Here is a 14,053-nt window from a genome sequence, read left to right on the forward strand (position 1 = left end):
CTGATAACTGAATTACAAAATTATTTGAAAGTATAATGTAGAGGAATCTGCAGCTGATGTGTGTGTGTGTCGGGGGTGGGGTGGAGTTAAGAGATTGGCTAGAATGGAATTCCTCAGGGAAGAAATGATAGAGACCTGATTCTCCCCACTCCCCCCAAAAAAATCTCTGGAGAGCTTATGCAGTTGTTTTCTAGAGTGTGGTTAGTGTGGTGAAATTCCTGTATATAGGAGAGTAGCAATGGTTTGTTGTGAAGTAATGACCAAGAGACAGCAGGCACATTTCTCAAACCTTTATTTGGGGGGAGCACAGGACTGAAACACGGCCGGAGGTTCTCTCTATTTATACGTAACTTTGACAAGCAAACAACCAATCATAACATAGCGATCTCCCGCCGCGTGGCTCCGTCCAATCCGCTGTCGGCAGCTCTGACAGCCGGGAGCTGTCAACAGCCGCCATGCCTCTTTTCCAGCTGGCGGCAACCCTTTTGACAGCTCCGGCTGAATGAGTATGCGCGGCTGCAGGCAGCTTGACAGCTGTCAAGTGCTGCACCTGCGCAGGCCACTCACAGCGGCCTTTTGACAGCTGTCACTGTCAGCCAGTCGCCGCACGTGGGTCTTTGGGTGAACGGCAGCCCTTTGACAGCTGTCAACTGTCAAACGGCTGCCGCGCCTTTTTACCTCACGGCGTTTAAGGCTTTTGTCGAACTTAAATACACAACACCCCTTTCCCCCCCTTGCTTCCGACAGAAATGCTCTTGGATTTTGTGTGCTGTAAGGGCTTTTCTACCCTATTGCTTTCCTGGCCTGTTCCCGGCCCATTCAAAATCTGCAAGATATGCAGGGGCTCTTTTAGGTCTGCTGGAGTGGCGGAGGGGTGTTTCTTTGACCTGGTCCTCCTTCCCCCTAACGGGGGGAAGTGGAGGATCCGTGGCCCTCTGGTCCCTGGGTTGTGGTGAAGTCAGGGAAAGGAGGGTGGGGCCGAGTGCCTCTGGTGCTGGAGTAGGCATGGGGACATTTTCTTCCCTCCCTGGCTTGCTGGGGGCTAGACTGGGGGATGGGTCGAGTGGGAGATTTTGGATCCCCCTGTTTCTGAGTTGGTCCACATGTCTCCTGAAGTGGTTTCCTCCCCCCAGGTCTATCACATAGGAAATGGGGCCGGTTTGCTCTATGACAACACCCTGAAGCCATTTGTCCCATTCCCCAAAGTTCCTTGCCCAGATGAGCTGACCAGGGGAGAAAGTCCTTTGCAGGGTGGGATGTTCTGCTTCCGCGGCTGCTCTGTCCGGATGCAGTCTGTCCAACTTTGTTACAAGACGGCGGCCCCATCGCAGTTCTGTGGGTGATTTTCCGGTGGTAGAGCAGGGGGTGGAGTGCTGGGCCAGGAGGAATTGAGCCAAATGACAGTGCCAGTCTCCAGTGATGATTTTCCGTAGGGAGTCCTTGGTGACCTTTACCATGACCTCTGCGAGGCCGTTCGAAGATGGATGGAAGGGAGCTGATGTAGTATGTCTAATTGAGTTGTCCCTGGTGAAAATCTGGAAATCACGAGAGGTAAATTGGAGGCCGTTGTCGGAGACCAGGACATCAGGAATCCCATGGGTGGCAAAAACCCCTCTCAAACCCCTGATTGTGGCAGCTGAGGTCATGCTGGAGACTGGAATGACCTCTAGCCATTTAGAGAAGCTATCGACCACAATAAGAAACACTTGACCTTGAAAGGGCCCGGCATAGTCGATGTGAACCCTGGACCAGGGGTTCCTAGTCATTTCCCATTTGTGGACGGGGGCCTGTGGTTGGGGGGGTCTGGTTTGTTGGCACATGTAGCAGCCAGCTACGTGCCTCTCTATATCTTTATTGAGACCCGGCCACCAGAAGTAGCTGCGGGCCAAAGCCTTCATTTTAATAATGCTTGGGTGGCCCTTGTGGAATGTGTGTAAGGCTTTTGATCTGTAAGGGTCTGGGATTACAACCCGGCTGCCCCATAGTATGCAGCCCAGATGTGAAGATAGTTCATGTCGCCTAGCAAAGTAGGATTGGAATTCTGGGCCAGGACTGAAGGCCTGCCACCCTGACAAGACCCATGCTAGCACCCTGCTAAGGATTTTGTCCCTGCTAGTTGCGGTGGCAATGTCTTTAGCTGACAGGGGGTGTTCCGGAAGCTCCTGGATGGCAAGGATGTGGCCTGCTGGTGCTGGGTTTGAGCCTAGGCTGGGTAAGGGTAGTCTACTTAACCCATCAGTGTGTCCCATTTGCTTCCCAGGTTTGTGTACTAGTTTGAAGGAATATGCTGCCAAGAATGTGGTCCAACGCAGCATTCTAGGGGACAGGATTTGGGGTGTTTGTTTGTCCCAAGTGAAGAGCTCTAGTAGGGGTTTGTGATCTGTAAAGATTGTAAATGGACGGCCATATAGGTAGTTGTGAAATTTCTTCACGCTTGCCACAATTGCAAGTACCTCCTTGTCTATTTGTGCGTAGTTGCGCTCTGCCCTAGAGAGTGTTCTGGAATAGTACGTGACAGGAGATTGGGTCCCATCCGCGTGCAGGTGACTCAGAACTGCTCCGATTCTGTATGGGGAGGCATCGCATGCTACGCACAGAGGCATTTTTTCTCTATAGTGGGTGACAGTGGACTTGTTGCAGAGGAGTTTTTTGAGATGCCTGAAACTGTCCTCGTGGGTTTGGGTCCACTGCCATGTGGCCCCTTTGTCAAGCAATCTATGTAAGGGCTCAGCGATGGTTGCTTTCTGGGGGAGAAAGGCATGGTAAAAGTTAAGGAGCCCCAGGAAAGCTTGTAGTTCTGTTTTGTTTTTGGGTGGTGAATGTGATTCATGTTGTGCAATTAAGGGAGGGAATTTTGTATGATATGATGTGTCAAGGGGAGGAGAATTCAGATTCTGGCATCCATCCATGAGTGCTCATTATTACAGACTTTTCTTATAATAAACAATCATGCAGTGTTCTTTGATCTGTCTCATTAATCAGAACCATGACATCAGGATTGCTTAACGGTTTCTGTTACTGCAACCCAGACTGTCTGTCTCCGAGCTGATATTTATGTTTGGGGCGGGAAACTGTTACTTTAACCCTATTGGTTGCCGCCTAGAGACGAACTGTATATATAGCTGTTCAGCAGCCTCTAGGGCTGCTTCTGTTGCTTGCTGTTTCAACCCTCTGCCTCATCAATGCCTAACCGAACTAAGAACATAACAGAATGAATGAATGAATGAATGAATGAATGTTCTTATGTTTATTCATTTGACTTTTACCTCATCTTTTTGCTCTGGTAAGTCAATTTTCAAAAAGGTAGAAAAATCCTTCCTCCTAGTCCTACAAATTCTAATTTGGTTGATAGGATCAGATAATATGAATTTCTATGAATCAAAAAGTCATATAAATATCTGAATTTGTTCCTGAGCTATGTGTGGGAACGAATTAGTACCATGTACCCTAGTTCTGAAAAAGGAAAGAGGTAATGCATGCCAATTTATCCTACTCACCCTATAAAACAAGTTTGGGAATAGTGCAGGATTGCTTTAATATATAACAGACATGTCAAACTTGCGATGTCATATAACGTTGCACAACGTATTGGAGCTTTTCCTCCATTGCCGGTAATGGGGTGGGCGTGGTTTCCCGGTGACACGTCTGGCCCATGGGCCGGCAGTTTGACACCCCTGACATATAACAAAAACATTTGTTTCTGACAAATGATGGTTAGTCAGAAGTGTGAAAAGACTGCTGGAATGTGCAATGTTTGTCCTAGGCCTAGCCTAGGGCACAGGTCTGCAACCCGCGGCTCCGGAGCTGCATGCCGCTCTTTCAGCCGTCTCCTGTGGCTCCCAGTCCTCTGCCATGTGCAGTCCAAAAAAAAAAAACTGGGACTAAAAACCAATCAATTCAAATATGCAGGGTAGGTGCATATCTCACCTTGGCTCCACTCTTCAGTCAAACTTTGTTGTGCGCATGCACGCATGTACGTGCATGCGCACACATTTTTTGCAGCTCCCAGTTTTTCCTTTTGTGAGGGAACGGGTTCTGAGTGGCTCTTTCACTGTTTCAAGTTGCTGACCCCTGGCCTAGGGGATAAAGCAATACACATTGCATCTTTTTTTTTTCATTTTCTGACTTTTAGTAATTACTGCATTTTTTTAGGGTGGTTAAAGACATTGCTGAGGAGTTCTGCCAAAAAAAATCCCATATATTGATAGTGTCAGCTAATTGTTTTAGGGTTTCATTTGAGCATAGAATTATTGCTAAGTAAACTGATTAGAACACAGGCCCTCTGATAAATATGGCATCCCCATTTACAACAAATACAACTGACAAGGGGGAGAGTATTCCCAAGGATACTGCAAAGCTGATGTCAGTTTATTTAGCACTGATCTATAAGAACCAATGATGTGATTCAAAATATCTTGATTAGTCTGAGGTATCAACTCAGTCATATTCCAGGATTCTTTTATATGGCACATTTTTATCAACCATCCATGTGCTAATGATAGAATAGGATGCATGAAGTTACACTTTAAGTTTATTTTAATAATGACACAATGTAAAATGATCCTCTAGTTCTGTTGGTGCAGTGTTTGTTACCCTGTATTTTCAGGAGGTAGCGCATATTTTATGCATTTTCTGACCTAAGTGATCAAATTCATTAAAAATGAATGGTTTATTAAAACAGGTTATAACAAATACATTAAAAATGTGCATTAATATAATGGCATAATCCAAACTGTAAAACAGGCAATGTTATTGGAAATTAGATCACAACACTGCACACTGATATTGTTTTATTGGTTGAGCATCATAGATGTGTGATTGATTTAATAGTGGAAATAAGATCAGGGAAAGACAAGAGTTCCAGTCTTTAGGTACAGGTAGTCCTCCACTTACAACAGTTTGTTTAGTGACTGTTCAAAATTACAGCACCAAAAAAGTGATTTATAATAGTTTTCCATGCAACTGTTGTAGCATTTCCATGGTCACACAATCAAAATTCAGACACTTGGCACCTGGCCTGGATTTATGATGGTTGCAGTGTTCTAGGGATGTGACTGCTTTTGTAACCTTCTGACAAACAGTCAGTGGGGAAGCCAAATTCATTTAACAATCCTGTTACTAACTTCACAATTGCATTGATTCCCTTAACAACTGTGGCAAGAAAGGTTGTAAAATGGGGCAAAATTCACTTAACTTTCTTGCTTAGCAACAGAAATTTTGGTCAAAGACTACCTGTACTGCCTAAGGCAGACATGTCAAACACAAGGCCCAGGGGCCAGATCTGGCCCACAAAGTGGTTTCATGCGGCCCGCGAAGCCATCCTGGAAACAGTGAGGGAACGGCCCCCACTGCCTTGGCCCTGACCCAGAGACCCTCCTTCTGCCAGAGACCCTCAGATCTGTGCCACTCCTGCCCAGGCCCCCATAGGCACCCTTGATGCGAACGATGTAGAGCTGGCCATGCCCACCCAGTAGGCCACGCCCACCTAGGCCATACCCACCTGGCCCCCTGAGGGCAACCGTAATGCTGATGCGACCCTCAATGAAATTGAGCTTGACACCCCTGGCCTAAGGGAAAGAATAGCAATATCCCCTAATATTTTCCATTCCTAAGAGTGGTAAATGGTGTACGTGAGTTGTGAAGGAACCTGAGAAACAACGCATGTCTTGGCACATTCGAGGCAGACAGCACTATTAAAGCTTAAAAATAACTACGTGAGAGGGATTATGTCACCTCTTCACCCTATCTGCAACCTTACACGCAGCATCCCTCTTGATCTCCCGCGACAAGCGGGCGATAGGGAGGGAGCAGAGAGAAACCATACACGAAGGGATAAGAATACCGATCACCAGCGCACATGCTCAGAAAGGATCCGATCGTCCCATTGAAGGCGGGAGGCCGGAATCCTCTTCCGCTGGGTGTGGCTACCTAATAGGGTTCTGACGGCGTTGTGCTGATTCCTCGGCTGCCCTGGTGAGTTGGGAGCTGGCTCTTCACCGACCAAGGTACAGAAAGGAATCTAAGGCGGCGTCTTTCCTTCAGCACGGCCTAGCAGCCATGTCACTATTGTCCCTGCTAATGCCTGCCCTTTGGGTCTATTTTATCGGCTTCCGCGTCGTCCTGGAGCAGCTGTTTCGACGTCTCCGTCCGCGCTCTGTTTCCAAAACAGGTTAGTAGATTGCACGCGGAGCTAGGGTGAGCAGTGGGTTGCTTAAATGCAAAAATAAGCGAGTGATTCTTCTCGAATGCCGTCGCTTTGTTATCTGCATGAGTTGGGCTTTTATTGTGCGGAGAAAAATGCAGGGAACAAGGATTCATAAACGAGAAACTAGAAATGGCAGTGGAAGCTTCCTGTTTTTTTAGTTTCTATGCTGGAAGAATTGGGAGAAGGGCACGCACGTAAAGATTGTCTAAAGTTACTCTCTTAGCAAACTGGAAAATGAAAGTGCTGTAATATGAGAGATTTCTCTTGAGCTAGTGCAGGTAGGATTGAACCTGTGGTTTCATTTTGATAGCAATATTTTGTTAAACTTTGCACTGAAACTTTGCAAGTAAAACGCCAGTTACAATAGTCTAAATAATGCACACCTGAACTGCTCTTGATCTGTACAAATATAATTAATTGATATAATTGTCTTGGTTAGAGCTACAATATTCTGCGGTAAAGATCAGTAATTTTCCCCATCCACAATATAATTTAAGGTGGTTTACCTGTGAATACACCTGGTCACTTTCTACTGAATGATTAAGCTCAACACCTTTGTTTCTGTTCTTTCTAGATTGTCATAATCTATTCAGTGTATGTTTTTTTCCTTTGACTTCTTTTACACCCTAGAGTTTCAGGATCTTAAAGAAAATTGTAGATAAATGATTTGTAGCTGTCTTGTTTAGGGAAAGCACATACTGGATACACAGATAAGCCATACTTTATCTTGATTGTTATGTGAATAGACACTACACTAGATCTAGACTGGATTTTTAGATTTCATTTAAATTAATTTATAATATGTAGACTGCAGATTCCACCTAGTTAGGTTGAGTGAAATGTGTTGATTTTGGTGTACTATATCATTGATGGACTGTGCCATATCTGAATATTATTTCACTTTTATTAAAAAGTGTTTTGCTATTGCATTTATGTTGCATTTAACCTAAGTATGTAATGTCTAATATTTTAATTTCAACATATAACTTAGAAATCTTTACAAGATCTATCCTTATTTTATCTTGAATGCATAATTATCTTGGTATATAGAGAAGATAAACTGAGGGCAAATTTTGATACAGTTGTTTTATAATCCCTGGCACTATGGTGTATAAAATATTGAATGCCATGATTTGTCTCTTCACTGGATTTGAAAACTAAAAGCAAAAAATTGCATCCATTCAGACTACAGAATTTTGTTGAAGGCATGCACTTGTATTATGTAATTATACTGGCTTAATTACCCTTTTCTAGGAAATTTTAGAAAACTACTACTTCTCTGTCCTTTTCTGTTTTTCAAAGTTGGGCACTGATATGGGCAACATTACTCCTCTTTATTCCAAACAGTAAAAGATTTACTAAGAAAGCACCAGAACTTTTACAATTGAGAAAAAGCAGCAGTAGCACCTCTTTGTCTCTGAAATGAGGAAGCAGGAAACTCACCTGATGTGGAAAAGCAGCAAATAAAATTGCCCCTTTTCAATAGTTCTACCCACTTGTCTTACTATCTCTTCTTGCTTAGGTAACTAATCAGAACAAATTCTAATGTTCAGTTTTCACTCTTCTTCCTGAAGTTGTAATATTCTCTTCTGAAACTTCATAGACCAAAGGCTATAATTTGACAATTATAAATATAAGTTTCAACTTATTTGTTCCCAACTGGCTTACTACCTTACTAAATTCTGCCTTCAAATTTCAAATTATTGTAAGCCACCTCTGCGAAAGGGAGGGGGTCGGTCCAGTTTGTTTGTTGGTAAGAAATGTAGCATCTGAGATATTGTTCCACCATTTTGTTAGCAGATTCTGCGGCCCCATTAGTAGCCAGGTGAAAAGCAGTTGATAGGCCTTGAGATGATCCAATTTAAAAAAAAATTCTCCAAAATTTCATTGTGAACTGCACCCCTCTGTCTGAAATTATTCACTTAGAGGCGCCATGTAGCTGGTAGATATATTTTAGGAACAATTTAGTCAGGCATTGGGATGATGGGAGTCCTTTGCAGGTGATAAAATGAGCCTGTTTTGAAAACAGGTCTATCACAGTTCAGTTGACAGTATTTCCTCTACTGTCTGGTAGGTCTACTATAAAGTCCATAGCTATTTCTTCCATGGTTGAGAAGGATCAGCCACTGTTTGCAGTAGCCCACAGGTTTTCCCTGGTATTCTTTTCATGGTGGCACATACAGTACAGCTCCTGACATAGTTTTCCACGTCTCGTTGTAGTCCCGGCCACCAAAATTGCTGGCGAATGAGATGTGGAATTTTTAGATATCCAGAGTGTCCAGCCTGTTTGACATCATGGCTGTGTTTGAGAACGTTAAGAAAGAGGGCTTCAGGCAAGTACAATTTCACCCCCTTGTAAGCCAGACCATCCCTGCATGTTAGGGATGTCTGATTGTCTTTGAACCATTGATCGGCAAGTTTTCGTTTTATTTTCTTTACTCCAGGGTCATCAGGATTAGGGGTCCTGTGAGGCGTGAGTTGGGCAGCAGTTTGTGGACTGGAGATAATTGCCTCGTTAATTTCTTCGCATTTGCTTTTGTACTGGGGCAATCTCGATAGTGCATCAGCTAGGAAGTTTTATCCTCCTGGTATGTACTTTAGAGTAAAATTAAAAGTGCCCATCGCACTTGCTTTGGGGACAATTTGCAGGGAGTTTTTAGTGCCTCTAAATTTCTGTGATCTGTCCATACTTCAAAAGGCACCTTGCTCCCTTCTAGATAGTGTTGCCAGTTTAATAGCCCCCACCTAATTGCGAAGTCCTCCTCCTCCCAGACTGCCCATCTTCTCTTGCTTTCAGTGAATTTCTTAGAGGTGTAGGCACAAGGTTGCAGGACCCCACTTTTATTCTTTTGCAGTAATATAGCTCCGACTGCCACGTTGCTGGCGTCAGCTTGACTTACGAAGGGCTCCCCTGTGCTGGGATGCTTTACAACTGGTTTGGCAGCAAATAGTCTTTTTAAATTCTCAAAAGCTGTCTGACAATTCATAGTCCATGCTAGTGGTTGGCCGGGTTGCGGTTTTCCCCCTCCCTTGCCCGTTTTGAGTAGTTCTGTAAGGGGTAGAGTAATCTTGGCAAAAGAAGAAATGAATTGACAGTAGAAGTTGGCAAACCCTAGGAAGCTCTGGAGCTGTTTGCAAGTCTTTGGGGCAATGGATGATCCTCAAATCTTTCTCTCAGCCCTAGGACGAAAAGGTGGGGGTCCTCCAATTCAGGGGCTTGCTCATTATATAAATTGTTTAACCATTCAGATGCTTCTCCCTCTAGGCTGGATGCAATCACATCGACCATAGCTCCTGGATCCGGGTAGAGATAGGCTCAGCGATTCAAATGAGAGTGTACTTGGTTGAGGAAAAAAATCAGTTTCTCTGGGTCCCCGTTGAAGGTTGTTCTGAGGGGTGGGGCCATCATTGGTTGCTGGGGCCCCCATCTTGGTTGTTGGTTCAATGGCTGCTGGGGCCCCCCCTGCTTCTGGCTCCATACTGATTGTTGATTCAGTGGCTGCTGGGGCCCCCCACTGCTGCTGTTGTGTCCCCAGTTGCTGATGGCCCCATCCTGGTTGTTGGTTCAACGGTTGCTGGGGCCCCCACTGTGGCTGTTGGACCCCCAGTTGCTGGCTACCCCATTGGTGCTGCTGTATGCCCAAGGATTGCACGTTTGGGCCCTGCTGCTATCCCCCTTGCTCTGGTTGTCTGAGAGGACGCTGCTGATGGCCAGCGGGAAGTCGTGGCACCACCTGCTGCTGTAGGCCCCTCAATGGTTGTTGGATAGATGGGGGGTTGCTGTCGTCTACTCTGTTGTTGGTCTGCAGGGAATTGTGGCGTCCTCTGCTGCTGATCTACTAGGAGTCGTGTTAGCCTCAATTGCTGTGGCGCCTCCCTCAATTGCGGGCCCCTCAATGGTTGCTTGGCGCTTGGGGGTGGTGACCAGCCTCCATGGAGTTGTCGTCCTCCAACTAGCTGTTCCTGTCCAGGCTTCTGCATTACCCCAAGCTCTTGCAAGGCCTCTATTAGCTGATTTAGGCCCAGAGGTTGTTGCTCCTTCTCCTTTGGGGATTGCCATACTCCCTATTGCTGCGGGGGTCCTAGGTTCTCTTCCTCTGTGGGACTGGAGGCCCTAGCAGGGAACTCCAGGGGTTGGAGGGCTGTTAGCTCTGCAAAAGGGGGGCTGGGGGCCTCTCTCAGCAGGAGCTGTTCTGCACTCCTCACTTCTAGCTCTTCAAACCTTTCTGCTAGATAGTCAGTTGATTGGTTATGGGTTGCAGATGGATATTTCCACTCACCTGAGTATTCAGTCTCAGGTGGCCTGGCGGCTTCCCACCAATCTGGGGAATGCGATGTGCAAGAGTCGTCTCTTTGTTGTCGCTCCACCTCCTCTGCCTTTGAAGCCCTTGGGGATGGCAAGGCTTCTTCCAGGCATCTGGAGTCTCCACTGGGCTTAATCCACTCTGACGACCAGACCAATTTTCCTGGTTTAGGTCTAGCTCCCGACTGGGAGGATTGCTGAATCTCTTTTCCTACCGGCTTCTTCGCTGGACCTTTCCCTCCTGGGGCGGCTGCTGCTACTGGGGAGCTGGCTTCAGGCAATTTTCCTTCCTTCATGATGAGATCTTCCCCAACTCTTTGTCAGCCTGTCTTCCAAACTTAGAGATAGCGATGGGAGTTCAGGACCCCCTAGTTAGTTTGTAAAGTTGGTGGATTCCAGTTTGATGTCAGGTTTCCGAGGGATGAGCTCTTCAAAGAACTCTGAGGCATTGTTTACCTAAAAAGACTTTTATTAGAGCCCTATAACATTGGCAATGCTTGTGAGAAGCTGGAATCTGAATTCCCCTCCCCTTAGCACAATAATATTAAACACAATTCTTCTCTTTTCATTGCTGTCATTAATCACATTCTCAAATTAGTTTGAAAGGTTAGGTCTCCATCCTTAGCGTAAACCCCCCAGTTCTTACTTACTGTCTCTTGTTACATTCAACCTTGAAACTTCCACTACTGTTGTTTATGTCTAACTAATTTTTCATACATTCCTCCTTCCCCCCTCCCTTCTTCAACTAACTCTAAAAGTGATACACAAGTAGAAATATGAAATAGCTGCTTCTTCATCTTTTGTCAAAGCAAGAACATCCGATTTTAGCAACATTAACATCGGATGCTTGACACCTGGTTCATATTTATGACAGTTGCAGTGTCCTAGGGTCATGTGATCACTTTTTGCAACCTTCTGACAAGCAAAGTCAATGGGGAAGTCAGATTCATTTAACAACCATTACTAATTTAACAACAGCAGTTATTCACTTAATGAATGTGGCAAGAAAAGTTGTAAAATGGAGCAAAACTCACTTAACAAATTTCTCAGTAACATAAATTCTGGGTTCCGTTGTTGTAACTTGAGGACTACCGATATACAATTTATTTCAGAGGAATTCATTACAGTTTAAAATAAAGGCTAAACATGACGTGTAATACTTTCATGGAAAAAGCCTTGTAATTCTCATGAAAATAATACAAGTGATTTCTAATTATCGTTATCAACTTGTTTTCAACTATTGAATCTAGCTTATAGCTCTTCAACTCTTAGATTTTGTAGTAGTCTCCCCATCTGAGTGTAACCAGATCCATTCTAGTTTAGCTTTTTTGAGATCACCCCATCTCCTATGATGTTAATTTGGGATATACAGTAGTGCTGCAAAGACTCTTATGGGGAGAACTGTGTGACCATCCAGAGGAATTTTTAAAATTTCTGTTTAAACTTCTTGCTTGTTGAATTTTAACCATCCTGCTTGTTCAATTGTGCATTAAATAAAGTAAACAGTTCAAAACTAGGCATAGAGAGCAGTTTACACATTTGGACATACTGTATTGAAGCAACTTTATAGGACTGAATTTCTGAAAGCAGCACAATAAATACAGCACAACTCATATTTTCTAATAAACTTCTCAGTAACAAAAGACATTGTTGTAAGTTAGATTCTTACATTCAACAAATGGTCTTCCAAATTCTGTTCATTAAAACGCTGCTAGCTTTTATGTCATCTTTGTTAATGCTATGAAATATCAAAAAATAAAATAGAACTATTTGAGCATATTCATAATAATAGCCAGGAAAATACATCCATGCTTATGACAATTGGAAAGTCTCAAGAAGGGAAAAAGAAATTTCACAAATTCACAAATTTGTGAATTCACAAATTCTCAGAATTTTCACAAATTCACAAATGCTTCCTTGCTCACTGCCTTAAACAGTACTATATGTTTAGGATCACAAATTTTCACTTATCATGGTGAGTATTTCTTCTGGTCAGTGTGATCAGTCACTAATACACTCTTATTCATGGTACAGGGGAAAAAAGGCAGCTATTTCTCGAGTTATCTATAGAAGCTTTCTGACACTTGAACCTGGAGAATAAACTATTCTTGAAGTCAGATTCCTGGTATGCAGAGATTGCATCAGAGATGTGAGTTTATTCAGTGTTGAAAGAGATTAGATAACATTTTGTTGTATTCTTGGATGCATCAGCTTATTGTAATGAGCTATCTCTGCATATTTAAATTAAACATGCAATTGAGGCTATGGCACTTACTCTATTTGTAATACTATCTATGTAAGCTGCCCCAAATTACCTTGAAGTAAGATGGGCAGGTATAAATTTTATAACTAAAGTAAAAAAATGTTAGCAATTTATTTATTTATTTATTTATTTTATTTTATTACATTTATATACCGCCCTTTCCCAAAGGACTCAGGGCGGTTTACAGGGTAATTAAAAAACCAAGATACAAAAGTTAAAAACAAATTAAAAAAAATATATTTGTCCCTGTATAAATAAAACCCCAGTTAAAATAAGATTAATCCTCAGCCTGGGCGAGAGAGCTCGAAGAGCCAGGTCTTCAGGTCCCGGCGGAATGAACGGAGGTCGGGGGCAGTCCTCAGCTCCACTGGCAGCTGGTTCCAAAGGGCAGGCGCCCCCACTGAGAAGGCCCTATCCCTGGGTGTCGTCCGCCGGCAATCTCTTACCGGTGGCACCCTGAGAAGACCCTCCCTGTGGGAGTGCACTGGACGAAGGGAGCTTGATGCCGGCAGCAGGTGTTCCCTCAGATATCCCGGACCCAAGCCATTTAGGGCTTTATAGGTCATCACCAGCACCTTGAATCTCACCCGGAGGGCAACCGGAAGCCAATGCAGCTCGCGGAGTAGAGGTGTTACATGGGAGTATCGGGAGACCCCCATCACAACTCGCGTGGCCGCATTCTGCACCAGCTGAAGCCTCCGAGTGGTCCTCAAGGGCAGCCCCATGTAGAGAGCGTTGCAGTAGTCTAAACGGGAGGTCACAAGTGCATGAGTGACTGTGCGTAGGGCATCTCGGTCCAGATAGGGTCGCAACTGGTGCACCAGGCGAACCTGGGCAAAAGCCCCCCTTGTCACGGCTCCTATATGGTCTTCAAAATTGAGTCGTGAATCCAGGAGGACGCCCAAGTTGTGAGCCCTATCAACAGGGGGTAACACCTCACCCCCCATCGTTAGAGATGGAATAGTCTGGTTGACCCGAGATGCCGATATGCACAGCCACTCAGTCTTGGCGGGATTGAGACGAAGCCTGTTTCTCCCCATCCAGACCTGGACCGCCTCCAGGCACCGGGACATCACGGAGAGGGCATCGCTGGGTTGGTTCGGGGTGGAAAGAAAAAGTTGGGTATCATCAGCGTACTGATGATACCCCACCCCGAAACCACGAATGATCTCACCCAGCGGCTTCATATAGATGTTGAACAGGAGGGGCGAGAGAACCGACCCCTGGGGAACTCCACAAATGAGAGGCCTAGGGGCAGATCTCTGCCCTCCCGTCAACACCG

General features: G+C 44.8%; 1 protein-coding gene across 4 annotated transcripts in view; it reads left to right on the plus strand.

The window, feature by feature from the left end:
• The first annotated feature begins 5,943 nt into the window (after positions 1-5,943).
• LOC310639676 (E3 SUMO-protein ligase ZBED1-like) overlaps positions 5,944-14,053 on the plus strand; it is a 329,070-nt gene continuing 320,960 nt past the window's right edge. For 3 of the 4 annotated variants that reach the window (XM_083361508.1, XM_083361510.1, XM_083361509.1), the window contains exon 1: positions 5,950-6,169. In XM_083361508.1, coding sequence (XP_083217634.1) covers positions 6,058-6,169 — 112 coding nt within the window. In that variant the 5' untranslated portion in view covers positions 5,950-6,057. Of the gene's footprint in view, positions 6,170-14,053 lie in introns of all 4 variants that reach the window. The other variant, XM_083361507.1, reaches the window with a different exon arrangement.

This window comes from Vipera ursinii (assembly GCF_947247035.1).
Source record: "Vipera ursinii genome assembly, chromosome: 4".
In the NCBI taxonomy this organism is placed as follows: Eukaryota; Metazoa; Chordata; class Lepidosauria; order Squamata; family Viperidae; genus Vipera; species Vipera ursinii.